Here is a 25,052-nt window from a genome sequence, read left to right as displayed (position 1 = left end):
CCTTTCTATTGTACACAGAAAGGTTATAAGAATCATCAAGCCCACAAAGAAACTCTCAGATGAAGGGACTGAAATAATAGTGTTTGCCTCAGGAAACAAATGAAAAAGCATACCAAATACTTGGCAAAATTAAAGAAGAATTAGTCATCCTTAAGAATATCACAGTATCTAGAGTTCCTACATTAAACAGTACCAAGGACTTTAAAACATTTCCCAGATTAGACTGTAGCTATTGCAGGTGAATTTAAAGAAGTCTGAGGTGTCCTAACACCTGCCACAATCTGAAACAGCGTATCGGATTCCACTTGGATCTGACAGCAATTCTGCTGTTGCTATGGAAACATTCACATTCCTTTAAAACCTTGGGAGGTCTGTATCTCCTTAAGCCACTCGTGTGTGTTTTGTTGGCCTTTACTTCTGCTCCACCATCTGAAAGAAAAAAACCTGAGCTATTCCCAACACTTAACCCCTCACTGCTAGCATCACATAAATTAAAACCTACGATGAAAGGTTATCCTTGAAGTAATTCTCCTGGCTTGGCCTGGCTTTCCAGTAGCCATCCAGTTGGGCCAAGGACACTATGAGAAACATCCTGACAGACAGGATCTTACTGGAACAACTCCATTGCCTGTCTCTCCTCAGTGTAAACTTTAGCGCTACTAATCGTACAGAGGTGTATTTCTGACTGTCACGCATTTCATCCCAAAGCATCACAGGCTATCATGGAGCTGCTGGAACTGTTTGTCATTTGGTTTTATCAAATGCTGCAGCAAACAAGCAGGAAGGACAGAACCAGGCCCAGTAGGCAAAGTATTTTTTTTGTAAGACTGTAATCTCATTAGAGATCTTTCAGACTTGAGATCAATTTCGTTTAAAAAATAATGAAATTCTGAAAACAAGAATTTGTTGCTACAACCTTACCTAAAAAAATAAGCCACAAAACCCAACAGCAAAAACTGATAAAAGACAATGGAGATACAGAGTCTTCTATTTTTTCAATAATAGACTTGCAATTTCTCAGTTTCCCATAGATTCCCTGTAATTACCTATCCCTTCCACAAGGGATACCATCCCCTTGTTGAAACTCATTCTCCACTACAAGGGCTCCTTATGATTTCCCTCAAATTGTAAAGTGATTAGTAAACAGAATCTGTTCCAGTCTGCTGCCAAAAAGTTTATCATTTCTCATGAAGAGCAACCTATTTAGTCAAAGCTTGTTATCTGACCTCACCATGAGCAAATTCAGTGAAATGAAACATTTTACTTCCAAATAAATATAAGAATAGATTTCTACCTGAAGAACATCCAACACATGGGAAAAGCTGCACACATATGAATGAAGACGCTGATACTTTTCAGTTTCAGAACAGTGAAAAGAGTTTCAAAGAAAAAAAGCTCCACCACCTCCAGATGAGTGCTAGAAATGCCTATTCTAGATAGAAGTCTTTAAAAGGTTAGACCAGAACAAGTCATTACTGTGTGCCATTTGATACTGTCATTTTTTAATTAAAGTCACTCTAAAAATAGGGAGGGAAAATTTAAAATTTCTAGCTAAGTCCAAATACTTTAATACTTTTTTTTTCTGGCAGGCTGAGAATCTCTTTGATTCTTTGCTGTTTAAAATAAAGAGGCAATATTTAACTGCGAATTTTTATATCCAAAGTCACTATCTTAGAAATTATTTTCAAATTGAAACTACACAGAGAAATTTCTAAATTGAGCAGACAAATTAAATATAGGTTAAATATCTGATGTATTTGTGACTAAGTAGTTTACTTCTATCAAAAAAAATGAACTTACGAAGCAAGGTAAAAACTGGCTGCATGCAATGTTACTTCAGAGCAGGTTACAATAACAGACTCCATCCTGAAAAAAATCTGATATTATGCAAACACGCCTTCTTTTGCTACTACTGCACCACTTCCTTTTGGGAACAACCTGAACAACAGGATCCTCAGCCTCCACTACTCCCAGTGGTTCCAGCTGTTTGTGTGGGGTTCACTTTCTACAGTGAAATTACTTTCATTCTGGATGTTTGTCTCAAATATACTTGTGGAGCAAAACTCAAATGCCTTTTAATGCTTCTATTATCCAGAGTAAGAGGTAAACTGAGCGCTGCAGGGCAGCTGTCCTTTGCCCAAGAGCAGCCCAGCCCCTCTCCTGTTCCAGCACGTGGCCACAGCCTGGTTCTCCTCAGAGCAAAGCAGTGCAAGCATCACAAACTGAGCATCCACCTGCTTTGTGCAAAGGCTCTGCCCCATAACTCACACTCCGCTGCACCCCTGTGCATCCAGCAATGCTCCAAAATCCATTGGCTGTGTTCTGTGTTTACAGGGGATGAATGTAAAAAAAATAAATCCAAACCAGAGCAAGAAACCAACAACACACAACCAACCAACCAGTGTGCACAGCAGAACCGGATTTCTGTGAACTGAGCTGCTGAGCTCAGAAGGCTCAAGGATATAAATGACCAAATTTAGAGTTATTCTTTCATACTCTGATGTCATGTTCCATTCCAGTCATTCTCCCTGCACAGACAGGGAGCTGTGTACTTTCCTTTCCTACACAGAGCGATTCTCCTCACTTAATAGACTACAGCCTATGTTCTATACATTTCGATTCTTTAAATGAGAAAATCTACACTCTAAACTTGGGCTACAGACTGTAACGAGTTCAGCTATAAATTCTGAATTATAGATCAGAGGGGGTACTACTTTTAGCACAAAATTCATCTTAAAATTTTTCAGTGAGGGAAAAATCAGTCATTCATAACATGGTTAGCAACATGTATGGCACACATTGGAATTTTCTCTGAGTACTCTACAGTGGGTTTTGCTGTCAGCTACAAGCACTTTATATGTCACCTTGGCCTTTAGGTTCACATTGCTAAATACAAATTTAGTAGAACATTTATTAAGCCATCCAACAAACATCTGGTTAATTTACTGTATGCTGCAACTTTATTATAAACCAGGGCACTATAAATACTTAAAACCAGATGATCACATACCTAAATAAATAAACATATAATAATCTATGAATTACAACAATGTCTCTGAAAGTCAGCAGTGTCATAGACAAACAAACCTCCAACAGTTTAATAGAAACTCAGCCCTGAAGACAGCCAGCCTAAAAAAGTGTTCTATACCACCTGGAAATTTACTTTGTTAATAATAAACAAAGACAAAGTAGAAATTAGGGGTGTGGGCTGGTTCAACTGGATATATGTATGTGTATATGTATATACATATATTTTTTTTACTCTAAAATCACTCCCAAAGTTAATCTAAAGAAACTCATTTGAATTAGATTTGTTTCCAGATCTTAGCACAAACCTTGTTTTGCATCTCACGCTGGGACAGTTATGGTGCTTTGAATGCAAAGTGCTTTGCAATCAAGAAAGTGACTCTCCAGGAGCATCCATCATTTCCTTGAGTAGAATTATCCATTATAAAGAATTCTAGGAACTTCTTCCACTAAATCCATATTTTTTCACATAGGGAGCACACAAGTAAATAAATACAAGTCTCTTGTATTCTATAATTACAGGTGAGGCGGCTTCATTTCTTTCTTGAAAAATTTCTATTTCACATAATTTCATAAATACAGTATTTTGCTTTGTCTTTGCTATTCCAAAATCACATTACCTGGTCCAACCCCATCTTGGTTAGGTAGATGGCACTTCTTTGACATGCTTCATCTTCACAGACTGGTAATAAATGTTCACTTTGTCCATCCCCATCTGTCAAAGAGAAAAAAAGCCTGTCAACTTTGTATCTGCAAAATCAGAAACTCTGATTGCATGAAATTATCAGCTGTGAATAATTTATTCCTTTTTACAATGTGAAAAATTACATGAGATAAACTAGAGCTATTAAAAATCCTTAACCTAATAATCTAATTTGGGTCTTTTGTTTGAAGATTGCATTTGCTAATGTACTTTTATCTTGACCCATAATATTAAGAGAATTTGAAATTTTACTGGCATACTGAGAAGAGAAATTCCTTAGTAATTTAATCCCTTGCATTCAGTTTGGAAAAAAAATTACCTTTAATAGCAATCCTCCATCACAAGTCCACCATAAAAACTTCTTTAATTTTCTGAACTATTTAAACTCATGTGCTGTCAGTAAGACTTTAAGAAGAGTCATGAGTTCACATGTAATGTCTTAATCTGTACTTAACACAAGAAACAAAACTGGAGAGTTGATTAACACAACGGCTAATAAATATCAGGCTTATAGAATTAAGTAAATTTGACTAAATTACAGGTCTTCAAAAATGTTCTTTAAGCGCCTCTAATCCATGTATTTCCAAAGCCTTTAGGAGAATAATGATCTTTTAATATTTAAACAAGCAATGACTATTTGCATCTATAGTTCTGACACACAGAGCATAGAGTGGTGAGAAAAGTAATAATTTACTGTCCATTATCTACTCCAGGAGAAATCTCAGTGTTGCCACGGTGACCTTGCAGCCTTGCCTTGCCTTCCCCCCGGGGCCAGTCCTGGCAGCTCCCTGCCTGGGCTGGGGAGGGCACAGGGGCTTGGAGCTCGACTGCCAAGAGCAGCAGCACAACCTGGGCTGCCAGATCCCCACCAGAACCAACCCTGGCTTGCCACACACACGGCACCCTCAGCTCAGTCAGATTTCAGGCAATCCACTTTTCCAGGCTATGGAAACAAAGCTCACAGTGCAATAAAAAAAAATTCACCTTTTCAACTTAGCCTGTACAGTTCTGAGGAGCTGGGTATTTCATTGAGATAACCACAGTGTTCACTGTGAACACTGAAATACAGAGAGGTCCTCATCTGGCATGTTAATTACTTGAATCATCTCCACCACTGGATTCTTTATTACACCTATCAAATATTGCAGGTTACATCCACAAACATCATCTCAGCCTGGCTCCCTGACAGCTGCCTGGCTGTCGCACAGTAAAGGACATTTTTACTGGTCTGATGTTTCAGAGATGCAGCTTATGAACATTATACAAAATAGATTTCTGTATGAACCACAAAGGTGCTGAGAACACCAAGGGGCCTCAGGCACACCGACTGCTGGGGTTTGCAGAAATCCAAACCAGCTTCTTTAGGGAAGTGGATTTTGTAAAACTGCTTGATGAAATCTCCTGAGTTCATATGCAAAACCCAGATCATCTGCCTGTCACTGAACCCCTTATTCATTCTGCAGTCCAGTTCTGGCCACGGCCCAGAAGTCCTGTCATTACCAGCACCATAAGGAAGGCTTTCTCAGCCTGCCAGCCTCTACCTCTCCCTTTGGGGGTGTGTGTACATCTCTCTCTGTGCAGCTGCATTTTCTGGGTCCCTCCCTTAGTTCATCAAGAAGCTGGGAGATGGAAGGGAGGGTTATAAGGGGAGGAGGAGTGATGAAAATATCAGACTTCCCCAAATATCTCCAAGTGATAAAGCCAAACTTTTAGTGGCTTCCTACATCCCATCTGCCTCATGAATTACTTTACCTCACCACCAAACCCCTCCCAGATCCTCATGGCAGCTCTCTTCTTCAGGATAGAGAATTTTGGATGTGAAGTAGCCTAGGTGATAGAAATCCAGTAAGCTCACATCCAAAGAGATGGGAAAGGGAATTCCTACTGAACAGAGAAATCAACATAGCAACTATTGAACCTGACTATCTGAAATCAGCACCAGCTTCTGAGGGTGTTTGTTTTCCTTTTGCATCATTCGAGAACAAAAATGTTACTATCTTGAATCTTTGCTTGCACAAAGAGAATAAAATACTGCTGGACTACAGTTTTTTTCTAAACTTAAAAGGAAGAAAGTGTTCGATTTGCAAATTATAAACCACGGGAATATTGAAGGATTTGTTAAAATTGCAAAGATATATGTTGCAGAGATATATGTTTTCTGAATATAAAATGTAAATTGAGCCCTAATATTTTAATCACATTTCTACAAGTTTCAGTCTGAAGTGATTTTAGAACATTTTCAATAACACCCAAGGACAAAGAACTACCTTCCTCTGCTTTAGAAAGACATAAGAACAAGGATATTCTCATTTTAAATTATGCTGTGAAGCAGAGGAGAATATAAAATGTTTGATTCTACCTATACTGCAAATACTCATCTTGTTATGCCAATAACTCAGTTTGATAGTGGGGGTAGTTAATGTTCAGAGTAGGGCAGGACACTGATGAAAACACCCTCAGAGCTTTGAGGAATAACCAATCCACAGGACAGGAAGGACAGGACTGGAACATAATTAGACACAAAGCCATCACCTTATACATTAAGGTGTTGTAGACAAATTACAAACTCAAGACTTGATTAAAAGATTCAGTATGATCAAAGAATGAATAAATGCACATATGCATTAAACACCACGCCTTCGTCCCTGCCAACTGAAAATACTATGATATATATTCCATACAGGAAGCCCAGAGTTCCCTCAATTCCTCTGAGCAGAAGATAAATGTCCATTTACGTAATTTCTCTTACAGGATCATGTTTCCAGTTGCAATTTCTCTTCAATTCCATGTAATAGATATTGAAGAATCCAGTAGTTAAAAAAATTAACTTCAAGGTAAGAGAAGAATCTGTAGAAAATTTACAGCATGGTTTAGAAAAAAAATTATTTTAAAAATAAATTTTGTCAAAAAACTTCCTGGAAACAAGATGAGAGGCTATTCTTACGCTGACATATCTCAAATTATTATTGTATCCATCTCTCAGAAGTTTCTCAGCTAGAGAAATCCATGCTATAGAGATTGGACTAGTTTGCTTGGATTTTGTTTGTTTGGTTTTTATTTTCCTCTTTTACACTCCGTGCTCAGCTGAATTTAAGGATCACGAAGATGAGATATAAAAACATTAGTTCGGCACTTAGAGTAGACAGAACAAATGTTAAACTTAAAAGGCTTCATTTGAGCATTGAGTGTGTAGCTGGAAATAGGACATCAATGAAACAAGAGTATCTTCTGAGTCCTAGCAAAATAGTTTAAGAAAACCCACAATTCGTCAAATACTGTATTACAGAAAAGTAGCAATCAAAAGAAGTAAAGCCCAACATTCTTCATCTCTATCATAATATTACATCTTATTTCTTTTCCAATTTTTATTTCTAAAGCACATCTTACAGTGTACAGATCCATCTTTCATAACCAGAAATAAAATGTTTCCTGCAAATTTTGAAGCTTTTTCAAAGACACTGTGAAACCAATGAATTGATACAGCAGCTTTTCCAGTTTTGAAAGAAAGCATCGCCTCCTTCATCTTTACATGATTCTACCTTGGAAGCACCTGCTGGAATGCAAACTACTGACCTTGAAGACCACACAAAAAACACCCCCAGCAGTTGCTAACTTAAGAGCTTTAACTCACTAACAGCAAATTCACCTTGGACCCAAGAAACACTTCCTATCTTCATGCCTGGTTTCAATCTCAATGTAAATAAACATCCTTCAGTTTTAAACTCTGATCTTGAAGTTAAATTTCTCCACAAAGGAAGAGAGAAATTCAAAGCAGTATCATTAGCACAATTGATCAGTGCCATTAGGTAATCACAGGTGACAAAACATGCATTGGTGACAATGGGTGCATGAACCCATCACACCTACACTGGTTTCAAGTATTTATGGAAAATACCTTGCATAACATGTCTTTAATAATCTCCTTCAGCCTACATCTACCTAGGAAACCTGTTCCTGGAGACCCTCCATAATCTTCACTCAGTTCCTGGGGTCTCCTACTCTGTCTTTCTGCCACTTTCATGTAAAAATGAAATCTCATTCCAAACTGGTGGAAATCTTATTTGTAATTTCAATGTGACTTGCCCAAACACTCCAGACTCCAAATGTCCTGTGCTTGCACCACTCATCTTGGAGCACCTTTGACACAGAAACAGAAACTCAACTGTTAATGAGCAAGTTCTCAACACGATCCTGGCTTGGCTGTGATACAGCATGGTTAATAAAGATCAAGTTTTGTAGGCAGTGCAAAGGGCTAGAAAAAGAACAGTCCCACGTACTCATCACCTGCAAACCTGTACTTATGTCTAAATATGTAAAGGCAAAATTAGAATTCTTATTCCATCTAGGAATCATGTGAGAACCATTACTAACAACTGCTTGTTTGCTGCATTTCAAACAAAAGCCATGGACACAGAGGCTTCTTTTCAAAACCTTGCCCATGTTTGCCAAGTGCTGGCAGCCCAATCCAAGTACCCCAAAGCCTGTGCAGGTCCCTGGGAGCACACCCTGCACAGAGAGGCTGTGTGAGAGACATTGCTGAGCTTTAACATTGATTGTGAATGTTCACACTTGCAAAAAACAGCTCAAGAATTTTCAATCTGTTCTAAAAGTAAATTTGAATGGGAGAGAGCAGAAAAAAAATTGTCAATCAGATGAAACACAGAATAATGTCATTGGAATTGTCAGATACTCCAAAAGTCATACTGAGGTACTGCAGTCCGAGAACATGTTTTAAAGTGAATTAACAAATATGAAATGGTCAAAGGAAGTTTACACAAGAAACTTCTTCCCAAATCCAGAGGTATCAGAGAGGTGCTTGTAAAACACACTTGTATTTTACTGGGCATGAGTAAACCAAGGTAAAGGACACTCAAGCCTAACGTTCAAATTCCTTTACAAACATAGAAAAAGGTGCCACAAAAGTGCACTTTTGCAACCAGCTTCAAGGATTATTAGATTCATGCTTGTGCAATGTACTTTCCAACATGGGCTCAGAAAAGAAAATGGCACCTGGGGAAATGACAAGTTCTGTGATCACTCACTCCAAAACTGTTTCATAATACAGCAACATGAAGTTACAGCTATAAAGAGCAAGACAGCTTTTGGTGGGTGTATGATCTAAACCTTTTTAATTTAAATGCTCTGTACTTCTGCTGCAGTGTAATCTTCTGCTCCCTTAAAAATAAAAATGGAATCAACCTTTTGGGGTTATTCTGAGATCATAGACCAATCATTGTATCTTATTACAGTTCTGTTAAATAGAAGAGAAATTGTTTTCTAGCAAGTTGGGAGTTGGATTTGATGATAGAGGTCCTTTCTAACCTTAACTATTTGGTGAAATGGAAATATGTTAACTATACAGGCTAAGAAAGTCAGTTTTCGTAATTCTGAACATAGAAACAAAAACTTTCATATACCACAAAGTTCTCATTCATACACCTCTCCCTCTTGTCTTTGCACAATTCTCAGTATCCTCTCTCACGAAGATTCTTCAATTTACGGTTTTGAAGAACAATAAGAGGATAAAGAAGAAATAAAACCCTGTTAGGGTTACACTATACCAATACCCTTCTCAGGCAGGCAAGAAGCCTACAGTAAGTACAACTGAGTTTGATATTCAAATAAAATAAAGGTGTTTGAAAGCTGATTATCTTGAATTTATCTTCTCAAGTAATTAAATCATTAGAATCCTTTTGTCATTCTGTGCCTCTAGGTGCTCAGTGAGATGGTCATGACAGAGACAGTTATAATAAATTACTAAGCTAATTATACATTATTAATACAATCAGTGTCAGCTGCCTTTAGCAAAAAGTGAATTATAACTTCAAAAAACAGATGCAAAGAACTATTACAGACAATTCAAAGATCTGTGGACATTGAACAAACCCTCATAACCCGCTTTTTCACACTAAATCAATTCTGATTTTAAGTCCTTCCAAGGAATCCATATTCATAGCTCCACTGCATAGCAGCACTTCAACACAGCGTGCCAGCAGCCTGCACAGTGAGATCCAGGCTGCACCGGAGCCAACAGTGCAGCCTTCTGCCTCACATGGAAATCCCAGCACCGACTGCCAGCCGAGCAGGGAAAAGGAACTGCATCAAATGTCAACCACCCCCAAACCAAACAAGACCATCACTGAAAGTCCTGCTGCAGTTCCTGCTGAAAGCTGCTTATTTCACCTCTTTCATACTAAGACAAACTCCCAGGCCTGTGTATCTGGAGCTCTGTGATGTTGCACATGTTAAAAGCTCCCATGGAAACAAACCTGCAGGGGCTGCCCAAGGAAGGGATAACAGAAACCAAGGCAAGCCACTGCCTTGGGTGAGCTCGACCTGGGTCTAGAGCTGCTCTTGTAGCAAACACAAACAGTGCCAAAGAAAAACTCAATCCTGTGATGAAGCAGTTCAACTAGGAGCAGATAAACCACTGACACACGCAGCACTCCATCAATTTTATTGTTGGAAAGAAAGCAAAGTTCTCCTTTATTTACAAGCCCCTTTGACAGAAAAGAACAGCAATTCTTTTTCCCAGGAGATACTAGCATTTAGCAGCACACGTGAAAGACCCTGGCAAAATACGGGAATCTGATTTTCCCCCTTCAGAAATTGACAGTTTGGGAACTGCATTTAAAACATTGAGGTATCACTGAAGAGCATTGCTGGTTACAAATGTACAAAGAAGACAGACTTAGCTCCTCAATACACTTTCAGAAACTCAAAACACAAGTGTCAATTAACTTGGTATGTTTCCATACACTGCTGCTCCAGAAGCGCATCTGGTACTAAAAGAATCTCTTCCATATCTAAAGTCTCTCAGAAGTCTTCATTTCCATTCACTTTCCTACCTTTTTCACCCAAACTGCTTATAGTAAGCCCAGCTTTCCTCATATACAGAGCATTTCACACACAGAAGTATTGTCATTCTGCACTTAAAGGTTCTTAGAAAATCCTTTCATTGACTACAGAAGCACTAAATATTTTCACAACACAGTGCTCAAAGGAGAATGGTTTTCCTAAGGGGTTATTTACCAAAATGTACCATTAAAATTTCCCTTTGATACGTTGCTACTGCATCTGTGGATGCAATATTCTGAGGGGAAAAAAGAAATTTAGTTGTTAGAATGAAGTTGACAGACAAAATGAAAAGGTACAAAATCAACATGCAACTGCAGGCAGAAAAGCAGTGCATTTAAAGTATATTCAGCTGCAGGAGAATGAAGGTCTACTTAAAAAAAAGATCTTTCAACAAAATGCATTTGGCACAGTGCAATGAAAGGTTGAAAACCCCCCAAAGGTTAGGCACTATGTTATCCTGTTTAAACATAATTAACTGGCAATAATGAGCTATCACTTCCTACAAGCAAAGTGATAATTACTGCCACATGTCATACAAGTAGTTAACATACATGAAATAGTTCCATTACTTGGTAGGGGGGAGAAAAGAGAGGATTCTCTTAGGATTATTAGTTGGATAACTGGATTTTAAATATTAGAAAAAATTGAGTTCAGGTCTCTCAAAGTCTTTGATTGAACTTTAACAAACCCAACCTATGTTTGTTCAAAAAGCAACCAAGTGTGCATAGTCAGGGTGAATGCAAACTTCTTGAATTAGGGAAGAGAAGGGCAGCAGCTAAGAAATCAAATCGTGACTAAAAAAATAAAAGGACTGAGTTGGCTAAATGCTACCTAGAGAAATGAAGAGTTGTCCTGTATTTACTTAGGAGGACACCACGATTAAGTTTGATTTCAAAAACCTACTTTTACTCTCCTTTAAATACAGGCTAAAACAAAGTTCTTTGCCTTAACTAAGCAAAATCAATGACTGATTAATCAAACTTTTACAGTCTCAGATACCAAAGGATGATCTATCAATCTCTGCTATCCAACTGAACCAATCATAATTAAATTGCAATTACAACACCAATTTCCTATAGAAATGAATTAATGAATCGTATAATCAGCACAATACCCTGTGCAAGTTACTTCTGACTCACTACTTCAAAAACATATGTTATTAATCTTTAAATTAATGAGAAAATAGCAGGTTATTGTGTCCAAAATATCCTTCACATTCATCTAACACTAAAAAAATTGGTCCTTTTCAGATTGTCCCAGTGAAATCCTTCAATTTCTTTAAAAGCACATTTTCCTAGTAATTAATGTGACAATTAATAAAACTCTCCATACACTTTCAAGTATTTATCAGGATTCTAGACAACATCTATGATTTCCTCTAAAGACAGTACAAGCAGATCTTATAAAACTCCTGTGCCAGCTCACAGATAACAACAGCGCAGGATTAATCATGTTTGCTATAGCAACCACTGCACTGCAATTACCATAGTGACATGAGAAGAATAGAAAAAGTAATAATGAAGAGCTCTCACTTGTTTGGAGCAATGTGGCAGCTAAGTAACTGCAGAATTCTCTAGTGCCCAACTCTGCTCACCTTAATCAATTGAAATGCCATTTGTAATAGATGTCAAAAAGCATTTCTGATTAATTTTCAAAATGGCAATACAAATTTGTCAATTGTTCCCTGTCCTGATCAGACTGATGTACAAATCACTGCTATCATGTAACAGGGGGGAGTGCTACTCATTACAGAGGTTCCAACTTAGCCATAAAGTGTGAGGTCTACTCCATTACCATAAATGTACTGATATATACACACATCCTTCTGTGTAATTTTCCATTAAAATATACACATACGTATACATAAAAATGTACTGGACTTTCAAATGCATACACACATACATTTACATTTTTTTTAATGAAAAAAATAATTTTTTTTTCAATACTTCAGGAACACTTGGTACTAAGATTATACCAACATCTCTGACAGTTTCTTGTGAGTCACCTAATTGCTGGTTTTTCCAGCTCCACTTATGCAAATAGTTTATACTTGATAGCTGTTGTTCAACCTGCTTAGTTTAAAAAAGAAAATCTTACCCCAAATTAGTTGCTTTTGGAAGTTCTCAGTCAAAATCTTATACAAAGCTCCCCCCTTTCAAATGACTGGTAAATACTCATGGCTGGAAAGGATTTTCAAATAAAATTTTCACACGTAGGGAAGAACGTCAGACAAAGTGACCTTTTGAAACAAAGCTTGTTTTGTTAAGAGGCAGGTGTGATCAGTAAATCAGAATCTTGCACTGCAGGAGGGCAGGAGGGCACGAGGGCACAGGCACAAGGGTGGGAGTGAGAGGGAAGGCACAGCCCAAGTGGCACAGCCCCAGGCTCACAGCTGGGCCTGACACCGCTGCAGACTCCAACATGCACAAGGTGAATCCATGACAGGTGGCAGAGTGAGAGCAGAGACACAGAGCCCTCTGAGAGCCTTAGCAAATGGCAAAGCTGGCACAGCAGCTGTGAGGGGCAGAAAATGGCAAGGAAGGGGAAGGCAAATAGAGGCAGGCAACCCAGGAGTAAGAATGTCAGAGGCTTGTGCCTGTATTTGGAACATTTCTCGTGCCAGTGGCTGTGTCCCAGTGCCAAGGGGAGGAGGCCTGTGGCAGAGCAGAGTGTGAGTGCACAGCACAGTCTGCACCACACACAGCTTGGCACAACCTGCCCAGGTAGAAGGCAGCACAATCTTCTAACACATCTCATTTTCCATTTCATTGTGGTATTTTGATTTGTTGTGCAATCAATCAGGCCCCATTACAGATAGCCAAATTATTCCAAACTGCAAACCATCATACCTTAACTTCCTTTGACTTACAACAATCATTATTCTGTCATTTTTGAAATGGAAAACTGAAAACAGGAGATGTTCAAGTCTGACAATCCATTTCAAGTAATGCATTGTCTTTAACTCCAGCACAGCACAAGCAGCTGTATGCTCAAAGCCAGCATTTTGAAGTACCTAAATGTAAGCAGACACAGCACAGTGGGTAAATGCAGTTACTCTGATAGAGCAGCATTCTCAGAGGGGGAGACTCTGCCCCTTTGCTGTTGAACAATGAATGCAGAACAAATGAATTTGATGACAATTAGCAGTGCAGGGCAATAAACAAGAGTGCTGGAACTCCAGCCCAGCCGTCCCTGGGCCACTGCCCTTTGTCCCAAGCTCAGCTGTACCTAACCCCTGCCCTGCCACAGCCCTGCACACTCCATTCAGCCACAGGTTCAAAATTTCAGCGTGAACGTTGGAACAGTTCCACTTCTCTTTGTGAAGATATCCCAGGATTTATTACAATTCCATTAATAGCTATAAATTTCTAAGATTATGATTTATCATTTGGGCTCATTAGCCACCTAACATAGAGATAAAATTATCCTACATTAAGATAGCTTTTCACATTGCCATTGTTAAAAACTTACAAAAATATTTCTATTTAGTACCTATTAAGACACATTATTCAGAACATCAGCTTGGAAAATGATTACAAAAGACCCAGCAAGCTTAATTTTTTTAACTGCAAAAACTGTATTATTCTATTCTTTCCTTCATTTATTATATAGATAAGTATTCAAACTTGAACATAAAGAGTAAAATATTTTATTAAAACCTTGTAAAAGGTTTTAGAAAATGAGGTAAACATTTCACAGAAGAGCCTGGGGCAGGGTTCAGGTTCTACCTGACTTCATTGCCTGTAGATCTCATCTAAGGACAATCACCCAGCCAGCAGAGGTGTCTTGTCAGCCTCAAAACACTTTTAAGTGGCAGCACAGAGCAAGTGAGTCACACTCTGGGTCTAAGAAGTTTAAAAATTGTCATTTTCTTTAAAATAAGTTTCGGAAGAAAACGCTGAAACAAGGCTACTGTTTGACAACATTTAAAGACAGGCTCAATCTCACTTTAACCAGTGAGTTGTATAAATACAGGATTTCTTCTTAAAAAGTTATTTACAATCAATTATGTCAGCAGAGTCAGGCCTGCAACACTTTGCCTCTGGTAGGAAAATTGTTATTTTACTGCACAGAAAATAAGTATTTTTTGTGTTACAAAACCAACATGCCCCATTCTCTGTAACACGACAAAAACATTGATAAGCCACAATTGACTGGAAACGTACATTCTAATGGAAAAATATGGGCTTTCAATAACCCTCACAAAAATAGATTTACATATAAATTAAATTTTTCGCCTGTCCAAAAGCCTTCCAGAACTTTCAATTACAACCATTAAGGTTTTACCATGTTCCAGCAATTCTTATTCAAGTAATTTTATTTCATTTAGGCTTTATTACTTCATACAAATGAAAAATTTAGAAACATTTAATCAGATGTTTTCTGAATAAGATTAGAGAAAAAAATTAAAATCATGACAAATAAAATAAGCGTCTGATAAAATTAACTTTAGTGTTGTACCACACATCAAAACAAGAAAAATTAGATACACATGAGGCAGAATGTACTGGGATAACCAAAGCTGAATTTGTTAATGAATACTCCCAGACATTTCAAGATTTACAAATAAACATAACACATAAAAGAGAAAAAGCAGAGAAAACCTCATTTAGAGCTGAATGCCTTTATTTGTTCTCTGGTGTAAAGCAGCTAACCAAAACATGAGAAAGCAACGCTCAGGACAGTGTAAAAGCAGAAAACTCACCAAAATCTGCAAACACAGACTGTCCAACAACTTTGGCACCACTGGGCATTTCCTTACTTTTTCCAACTTTAGAGAAGTTCCCATCCTAGCAAACAGGACAAAGATGATGGAAAGACTGAATTGCAGAGTAATTGATAAAACCTGACTTTTGAAGAAATGAAAATACAGATCATTAATGGAGGGCTTTAGCAGATCAGAGAGAGACATCTCAGCTACAGAAAAAAATGCACTCTTCAAAAATTGCAACTGAGTTTTGCATTTCTAATCCTGGATTCTTGTGGAAATCCATCAATAGTAATATTCAGATACAATTTCCATATATTTTACTGTGCTATGAGGAAGAGATTGGATTATTTCAGCAACATTATCTAAATGATAATTAAGCAATTATGAATACTACTGTGCATTTTTGAATATTAACGTGATTTTATAGATGTATGTAATACATAACAACACACCTGCACAAAAATTAAAAATAGGGTCCTGATTTGCCTTCTAATTAGGAAATAAATTGATTTTCTATTATGTCTAGCTTAGAACTTGTTTTAGTTCTCCTTTGTTAAAATCTAGGCCTACAGAAAACAATAGTCCATTATACCATCAGAAAGATAAAAAGTGCTGGATCCTTGTTTATCACAGACCTGGATCCCAGCTGGCACAAAGCCACTTTAAGATGCTGAGTTTTTGCAGCCATGTCAGATGAGCCAAGGCCCCTTCCCCAGTCCCTGCCATCAGCTCAGGCACAGTGCTCTGCACACAAATGCCCAGCAAGGCACAGAGGCAAAGGCTTGGGAATGGAGCAGAGTTATCCATATCCAACATGACTCACGTCATGTTTAGTTTGCAGACTTCAATGCAACTCTGGACACAGTCAGTACTGTTTGTACTGCATGTCTGACTATATATCTTTACCTTGACATCTAATTTATAATGATTCTGATGAGAAAGTAAATTTGATGCATTTCCATGCAGTGAAATAGAAGAGGCTTTTAGTCAGGCCTAAAAGCAGACCTTGTAGAGGCTAATATTTTAAAAGCATTTTACAGTGCATCAATGAAGGGAACTACATTTTTCTACAAAGAGCAGTTTAACCACTTTTAATGAGTCAGTTAAAGTATTTGTAGTTTCATACACATGTCCAAGAATTTTACATGTATGACCTATTTTCCTGGGTTGATTGATTCCAAAGAACAGAATTGTTTCTTTTTAAAGATAAGAAGATCTATCAACACAAAATGTATAATGCAGGATTATATTTAGAATACAAGTACAAAATTAACAAGAAAATTTTAAAAAATCCACTAACAAGACAAACTTTTTGTGTACTTACAAACACTCAAAAACCAATGAGTTTTTAAGTTTACCTAAAGCTGTAAATACAGGATTCATGACTCACTGCTTTCATTACTCTTGCCTGGGAGAAGGAGGCCATGTTCCTCAGACAAGACTCTGTTCTACAATGACTCACTGTGATACAATGGATTCCTTTTCAGGCAAACCCTCAAAAACTCATCCCTTAACTAATAAGAAACACATTAAGCACTTTCTGTTATCATCAAAAAGGGAACTTATAGCTATAGTCCTCTTGAATAACAAGGTACAAAGGATGTCCCTGGCCAGGTTAGACAATACAAGAGCAGAATCTCAATAAATAAGTAAACATTAATCCATGGATCTATTACACCTCAACTCTGAATTTCAGTGATGATACTTAGTTAACACAGGATTTGGGATTTCCTCAAATGTAACTTGCACATGTATTGTAAGTCAGAAGTGACATTTTGAACCTCTGTCCCACAAAATACTACCCAGGACTGGGAGTCATGGATCTAACAAAGCTTACTTAAAAAAAAAAAAAATCCTTCAGACAGCAAGAATAAAACCAAACGGATCAGTCTTCTGTCTATAAATCACCATAAGGATCAAAAGATGACTCTTTGGGGTTTTTAACTTGTCTGCCTTTTAACAGAATGGTTATTTGTGTTTTCTCTCTTACCTTGTTTACCCATGTCTCAAACTGAATGGTTTTGGAATTTGGTGATGTGGTAAGAAACAAATCTGTGAGGAAAATAAAAGAGAAATTAGATATTTGACAGTAGACTACACACAAAAATATTTAATCACTTAGTAAACATATATAATTTTAAAATATTACCTATATTTTAGAAGTTGTAAATACTTAATATATCACTAGAATATAATGTAAGAAAAACTAAAAACACAGCCCTTAAAACTATTTTCATGTCTTGTATTCTTATGTATAAATAAATATCAATAAATGCCAACTAGCCTTATATTTGGGATATGTTGAATTAAGCAACAGATACACTGTTAACAGGACAAGGAAAGTAGACGGAGACACATTTCTGGCATCCCATACACTAAAATTCTCTCAAACATCATAATAGTGCAAAATAGAGCTTCAAAGGATTTATCTGGCAAGGCCTAAGGAGGAGTTATTTACTGCCTTTTAGAAAAGTCCTCAAACTGAAAAAAAATGGGAAGAAAAAGCATTTATTATTAAAAAAAAAGTGGAGGTTGAGGAATAAAAAAAAAAAATTAAAAATTAAGTCCAGTGTTAAGAAATTCAGATTTAAGAAAACTACTCTTTTAGACTTAAACACTTGTTTTCTTTGTCTCCTCCCTCCCTGCAATTTTAACTGCCATTCTTTGAGCTAGAAAACAATGGTTACTTTGCAGGAAAAAGGAAAAAAAAAAAAAAAAAAAAAAAAAAAAAAAAAAAAAAAAAAAAAAAAGAATATTAATGCTTTACCCTGAGGTGTTTTACTGAATAAGCAGGTAGATGGCTGTACAGGGAATTTCAAATGGCACAGTAAGGGATATTGTCTGCCAGGGGAAAAAACCCAGCAACAAACAACAACCACAAAACTAGAAACCTCCCCACACCTTACAAGTAAAACCCAAATGCAAACCCCTCATACACACTACAAACTACAAAGATTCTCCTCATCGATTTCTCTCCCCCCATAGCTCAAAAGCTCCACCATGTAATTTTATTCCTCAGAATATCTGAAATGCCCATTTCCTTTACAGCATACACATGAAAGGCATGACAGTGTGTGCTTCATTGGAATGAACTGCAATGATACTTTGGGACTTCTTGAAGGTGAGACAAAAATAATGAAAATAATCTGAAGACAACATAAATGTAAGTTAGAAAACTTAAACATACTTTCAAATATTAACTTTGCATCTAGAAGGGAGCTTGTGCAATGCTGTTGATTATTATCAGACATAAGCCAGAAAAAAAATTAAAAATCCAATACATTCACAAGGGGAGAAAGAGAAACACAAAATAACAGAAGCCTCAAACTAATTTTTCTACAGGCCAGGATGGCATTATATCTTAAAAAAATGCTACTGAGGTTTGAATACTTATTTCAAGTAGGGTCCTTGCTGTACTTGGCACTGAAATTTGCACTCAGCTCCAGGCTCTGCTGCACACAGGTTATGCCACAACAGGTTCTGAAGTGTTCTTCTGCAATACCAGCCAAGGATGAGCTGGGGCAGGCTGGGTGACCCTCGCAGCCACTCTGTCTGCACTGTGAGCTCCCCCAGCACCTCTGTGACTCCATCTCACGCTGCAGAGCTGACCTCTCCCTTCAGCGCTGAGTCAACCCTCTCTCTGCTCCGTGCTCGGTGCAAGGGGACATCCTGGGAGCAGTACCTCAGCATTCCCTCTGCCCACACTGTTTACAGATATTCTGGGACTCTGTCCCAGGCTGAGACAACGTGGCACAGCCGCCAACACCAGACTTAACTCACCCAATGTCACCGGGCTAGAACTTGCCCAAGCTCCCTCAGCCTTTCCTCAGCAGGGAGATGCTCCAGGCCCTTCACCCTCTTTTTGTCAGCCTTGGCTGTCCCTGCTCCAGGAGCTCCACGTCTCTCTGGTAGTGAGGAGCCCAGAGCTGGGCACAGACCCCAGGTGATCCTCACCGGGCTGAGCAGAGCGCCAGGCTCACCTCCCTGACCTGCCCCAGGGCTCTTGCCAAAGGCCCCCAGGATCCCATCGGCCTTACAGCCACAAGGACACGGCGCTGGCTCATGGACAGCCTGCTCTCCCCCAGGCCCTGCTCAGAGCTGCTCCAGGTGACCCCCAGCCCGTGCTGGTGCTGGGCTGGTTCCTGCCTGGGTGCAGGGCCCTGCACTGCCTTTCTCTCCAGCAGCTTTAAGACAATCACAGTCAGCAACATTCCTGTTTTGCACTGAACTCCCTCCCTCAAACCAGCTTCTCTTTAAAATTGGTAAATTGCTTTTGCTCTCTGTTCCTCTCCACATACTCCTCAGTCTCCTTTTCCTAACTCCAGGCACATAACATGACACAGAATGGAACCAACACAGCAGAGCGGCTCCAAGGCTGCTGTAATGTCACACTGCACTGGCAAAATGCAAAGGCAGGCTAAGAGAGCAGATAATCTTCTAAAAATAGTGAAGAGGAGCTGTGCCACGCTGCTCCTGCATTAAAGAAACAAGCTGTGATTTCCCATAGGAGAATGTAATACAGGTACAGCAACATCACCTCTAGCTCTAGAGCCCTCTGAACCAATTCCACTGGTACCTTATTGCCAAATGTCCTCCTTTTTTTATCCTTAAACCTTCTCAGAAGCTACATGTTTGAAATGCTCATGCATGATTCTGGAATTAAACTCTCTTGCACTGAAACCAAATCAAATTGGTAATATTTACAAGTAATTTTCCATTTTGATCAAGAATGTCAGAGATTTCAAACCAAGTAAAACAAAAGCATTTTTTTGCAACAGCAGTATAAAAAGGTGATGTGATTTTGACACTAGAAATAACTATTCACAAATTTGTATTGTTCAGAATTACAAGTGTTTTTTCCCAAGTTTGTGAAAGAAATGTGCAAGAAAAAGTAAGTCCTGTCTGGAGCGGTGTTCTAGACCAGTTAATTCCAAAATGTTACTTTCAACCTACCTTACTTTATGATTCTTTCTTGATTATGTAAGTTTTTGACTCCAAGAGCATCTCAGAGAGGAAACAAGCAAGAATCTGCACTTTATAAATACCTAACAGCCAGAGCAAAGAATCCTTGCAAGCGTTTCCTTTCCAAAGGAATGGCGTCCACAACAGATCTCCCACCTCCCTGTTACTGCTCTCCATCTCCATTATTACTAAATTCTTAACTATGTAAGAGCTGCAGGAGAACAGATGGAGCCAACAAATGCATTAATATCTGTATGATCAGTAGTGGGGTTACACAACACTGAAGACATATCCAGTTCTTTTCTACACTTTCTGTATTACAGTACACTAATCATGTTGAAAACTGCAACATTTCTGTTTTGCTTCTGGCTATATCAAGAAAACTCAGCCCCTTTTTCCTACAAGGAATGCCTATCATATTACACATGCTCAGAAAAAGTCTCTTGTCTGTGGATAAGCTGCACATTCAGGATGCAATTTTAGCTGTAAGAAACGGCATCTATTTCATAAAGATCGGTAAGACTAAAAAGTACGAAGTATTGAGGGCTGTTCAAATTCTTATGACCCTAACAACTACACAGTAAGAGATATTTCCAACCTGAGGTTATTAAATCAACTAATCTGGAACTTAACAAGCAATTATTTGCAAAATACAAAGGTGACTGTTTCACCAGACAACAGGCACATGAAAGGATGCTAAAAACAACAGGCAAGGGGGTTACCTTTAAAAGCCCTAGGAGAGTTGTAGATTCTGTAGATATACAAAAGGAAATACAAAACAGGAAGAGGAAAAAATGCACTTTGCTGCTGCTGCTGCCAGGAAAAGAATATTGAGCTAGCTGGATGGACCACTAGACTAAGCCTGTAGGGCACTTCTTGCATCCTAAATTTGTGACATGATGCAGCAAAGATAAAGAAAATACTCAATAGCTGGGATGGGGGAAGATCTTGATGCCAGATTCAAGCAGATTTCCTGAGATGTAGCACCTATGGCCTAAAGTGAATGGACAGAAGTAAAAACCAATACTTCCTGAGTCGAAATCTTTCTCTAAAACAAATGCAGAGTAAAACATGTTCACACTTAAATACACTTTCCTATTTTGGATTTAACAACCAGTGATTAACATAAATACAATATAAGTAATTCGGATATTCATCAACAAAATTCAACAGCCTGGGAACATGATAAGGAAGCCATGGAGGTTACCCAGCATTTCAGATCTACAACACTGAAAATCAACTAAAATATACACCAGACACTTAATATAGAAGATATCTGATAATGCTGCAACACAAAAGCATTGAGTACCAGCATTTTACCCACAACTTATCCTAAAAAGTGAGTTGGTGAGTGAATTTGGCTATAATTTAATTCAACTGGCTTAGTAATAAAGATGCTGCTATCCAAGCTTTGCTACATCTGATCACCAGCTAATATATACATAAAAATACTGAATTCAGGATTCATTCTTACAGAAAAAGGACAGAGATTATTAGAATGCATGTCTCTGCCTGTAAAAGGGAAGCTATTCAAATACTGTGCTCCTAGCTCCAATAACCTGAAGCTTGTTATAGAGGAACCACAGGACTTCCATTCATCTTCATTTGATAGGATCAGGGAATTTTGACACTGTATCAACATATGGCCCACTGAAGACTGAAAAATCTCCCCTGAAAGCAACATAAAACTTGACTGGCTAGACTGCACTGAGTTTATTTAGTGATTTAGAACTACCCTGTATCAATGTTTAAGTCACCCCAGACACAGCCACAAACACTAAAATTGTAATTTGAACACAGCACATCCCATCTTGAGCTAGATGCATTTCTGGCAATGTATCTAAAGGAGCTTTACCTAACTACTGCTGTCTACAGTGGCCCATCTTGGGCAGCAAGAGCACAGCACTTGTGCCATGGGGCCTGGGAACCAGAGACCTGCACTGAAAATAAGCAGCTATGGAGAACCCAGCCCCTGGAGAAGGGCCACCAAACTGATCCAAGGGCAGAAGCACCTCCCATCTGGAGATGGGCTGGGAGCTGGGGCTGCTCAGTCTGGAAGAGAAACCTTAGAGCCCCTGCCAGGACAGGAGAGAGCTGGGGAGGGGCTTTGGACAAGGACATGCAGAGATACGGCAAGGGGGAATGACCTTATGCAGAAGGAAAGCAGGTTTGGGTTAGAAGTAAGGAATAAATTCTCCCGTCAGGGTGGTGAGACCCTGGCACAGGGTGCCCCCAGAAGCTGTGGCTGCTCCATCCCTGGAAGTGTCCAAGGCCAGGTTGGACAGGGCTTGGAGCAACCTGGGATAGTGGAAGGTGTCCCTGCCCATGGCAGAGGATTGGAACTAGATGAGATTTAAGATCCCTTCTAATCCAAACCATTCCATGATAGTTGCAACAGCTTATCAGTCATGACAAAGGAAATCCATAAAAAGGACAGATTTAAATGCAGGGCAGCATTTGAACACCTTAAATGAAAAAGCATTTCTACTTTTCCTCCAAATCATTTTGCTGCAGAAATAATCATACAGGCAGTTTCCAACCAGCCACCTCTATCCCAACAGCAGGTCCAGCTCTGACCCACACATATCCCATGGTTTTTCTCACACAGCCAGTCCTACGCTCCTCTCAACCCCGTCTAACGCAGCTATGCTTTCCTTATTCCACACACCATTAGGTCAGTCCTCTAAGAACTTCAAGTCCATCTGAAATGAGCATCCTCAGAAATTCATCCAGGGTTTGCTCCCCACCATCTCCAACTAAAATTCCCTGCCTTCAGCCTGGATTTCTTCCCCAACTCCTTTCTGCCCCCCTCTTCCTGTGCACCCATTTCTGCCTTTGGCCCCCTGCCCTCATCTGAGCCCCCCAAACACTGGCCATAGTCCAGAGGCACAATGGAAGGGAAGGATTCCCTAATCCCTGGCTATGGCACAGCCTCTCCTGATGGCTGGTTGAGAAAGGCAGCAAGAGCTGGTAAGGAAAACACCAACAGAGCCCCCAGCTGATATTTCTGAAACCTGTTTCAAACTTAGTTTTGATGATCTTTTCATCAACAGTAAATAAACACACAGTGTTACAGTCTCACCCTACTTCCACTGATTTTACTTACTAGAACTAGAAATTGCAATAAAACCTAACTATACAGAACCAGCTTCAAGTTCACTTCTGATAACCCTTGTTATTTTCCGTCACTTTTGAGTGTTATAAAAATAGTACTATTTTTAGATGGAGCATTCATTTCACTAATGACTGATTTGACCTTTCTGTTTAATGTCAGAGGGCTTTACTTCAGAATAAAACCCCTCAGCATCTGACTGTCTCGAGAAGCCACCAGGGTACAAGCAACATTAAGTTACTGCTTGATTTCACATTTACTTCAGAAGTTTAAGTTAATAAAGGAGGGGGAGAAGGTCCCCTTACTATAAACACTATCACCATGGACAAGGCAGTACTCAACAAGAACATTTATGAGTACACCCCAAACATGCCTAAAGATGTTTTTATCAGCGTGGAAGAACAGGAGTGTCTGTGCATATTCTCTAAACAGGAGTTACTTTTGGAGATGAATGTGCTTGCTCTATCTATATATAAATAATGGTCTGAATTAAAAATCTCTGCTTTGCAGTGTGTTGACAGAATGGTAACGTAACAACTGTATTAAAATCATTAAATGCCCTAAAACCCAAGGCAAAATAAAAGATAACTTTCCTCTATTTACATTACAGATTGAGAACAGGCAGGAAAAAAAAAGTATTTAAAATCAAACATCATTTACAAGTTTTTTAGCTGTAACTACACAATTTTAGTTGTACAATACTTCTAGTATGTACAAACCTAATTTTATACCAAAAAGTTATAGTCAGTTTCATTTCTTTACTACATGGCAATAGAAAATAAAATCCTACAAATTAAATGTTTCTGTTCCTAAGTTTTTCATTCAGGTAGAGAAACCTTCTACATGTAGCATTCAGATTTGTCAAGTTGACATTAGCTAGAGCAAATGGAGTACATCTACTTCAATTTTTGGTGCTAATTAAATGAAACAGTAACCTCCTCCACTGAAGAACTTAAGCAAAACAAAAGGACTTAATATGTTCCACACAAGCTAATTTGTGCTGCTGAATTTTTAAGAAATGTGCTTATAGTTAGAGATTGTGAATTTATTCTGTTCAAATGGCTCTTTCAAAATTCATTAAGTATTTACTGGAACTATTTAGTAAAACAGGTGATAAACAATGATAAACAACATAACTAAGCACTACAATCTATTTCATTATTAAAAATTACTATAGAAAGAATTCATATATATTAAGAGCTTTGCTTAACTGGAGGACTTTAAATTAGATTTATGCTTTACATTTATGGTGCTGAATACACAGAGCAGGTGGGACTGTCCTTCTGGTTGTTAGCCCTTCAAACATGAGCTTTCAGACAGAAAATGCTCTTTATTTTCAGAATATGGGCAACAGCATTGTTTCAAGGAACAGAAAACAATGACCCCCAAGAGTGCTTTCAGAACCCATTTTCACATTCATGTTTTCTCAACAAAATGCTATTTGGGGCAGAACCAATTTACTTCTCACCTGTATTAAGTTATTGATTCCCATAAAAATATATCTCTCCAGTGTATATAACTATTTAGTATATAATTAAAAACTGCAAAAGGAATAGCTTTTAAGACACTATATAATGGAATTTTAAAATTAAAACCGCTAAGCAGATAGCAGAGATTATGGGCACCTTTGGAAAGATTAGGAAATAAGAAGTTAAACCTAAAGCTCTTTCTTTTCCCTA

General features: G+C 38.4%; 1 protein-coding gene across 1 annotated transcript in view; it reads right to left on the bottom strand.

Moving 5' to 3' along the window:
* ITFG1 (integrin alpha FG-GAP repeat containing 1) overlaps window positions 1–25,052 on the bottom strand; it is a 71,976-nt gene that overhangs the window by 31,867 nt on the left and 15,057 nt on the right. Inside the window, exons 7-9 of the mRNA XM_066327901.1 lie at window positions 17,290–17,351; window positions 15,294–15,378; window positions 3,648–3,742 (exon numbers count right to left, since the gene is read on the bottom strand). Coding sequence (XP_066183998.1) covers window positions 3,648–3,742; window positions 15,294–15,378; window positions 17,290–17,351 — 242 coding nt within the window. The remainder of the gene's footprint in view (window positions 1–3,647; window positions 3,743–15,293; window positions 15,379–17,289; window positions 17,352–25,052) is intronic.

This window comes from Sylvia atricapilla, chromosome 12 (assembly GCF_009819655.1).
Source record: "Sylvia atricapilla isolate bSylAtr1 chromosome 12, bSylAtr1.pri, whole genome shotgun sequence".
Lineage (NCBI taxonomy): Eukaryota > Metazoa > Chordata > Aves > Passeriformes > Sylviidae > Sylvia > Sylvia atricapilla.
Note: the sequence above shows the minus strand (reverse complement) of the source record. Positions and strands in the feature narration are given on the sequence as shown.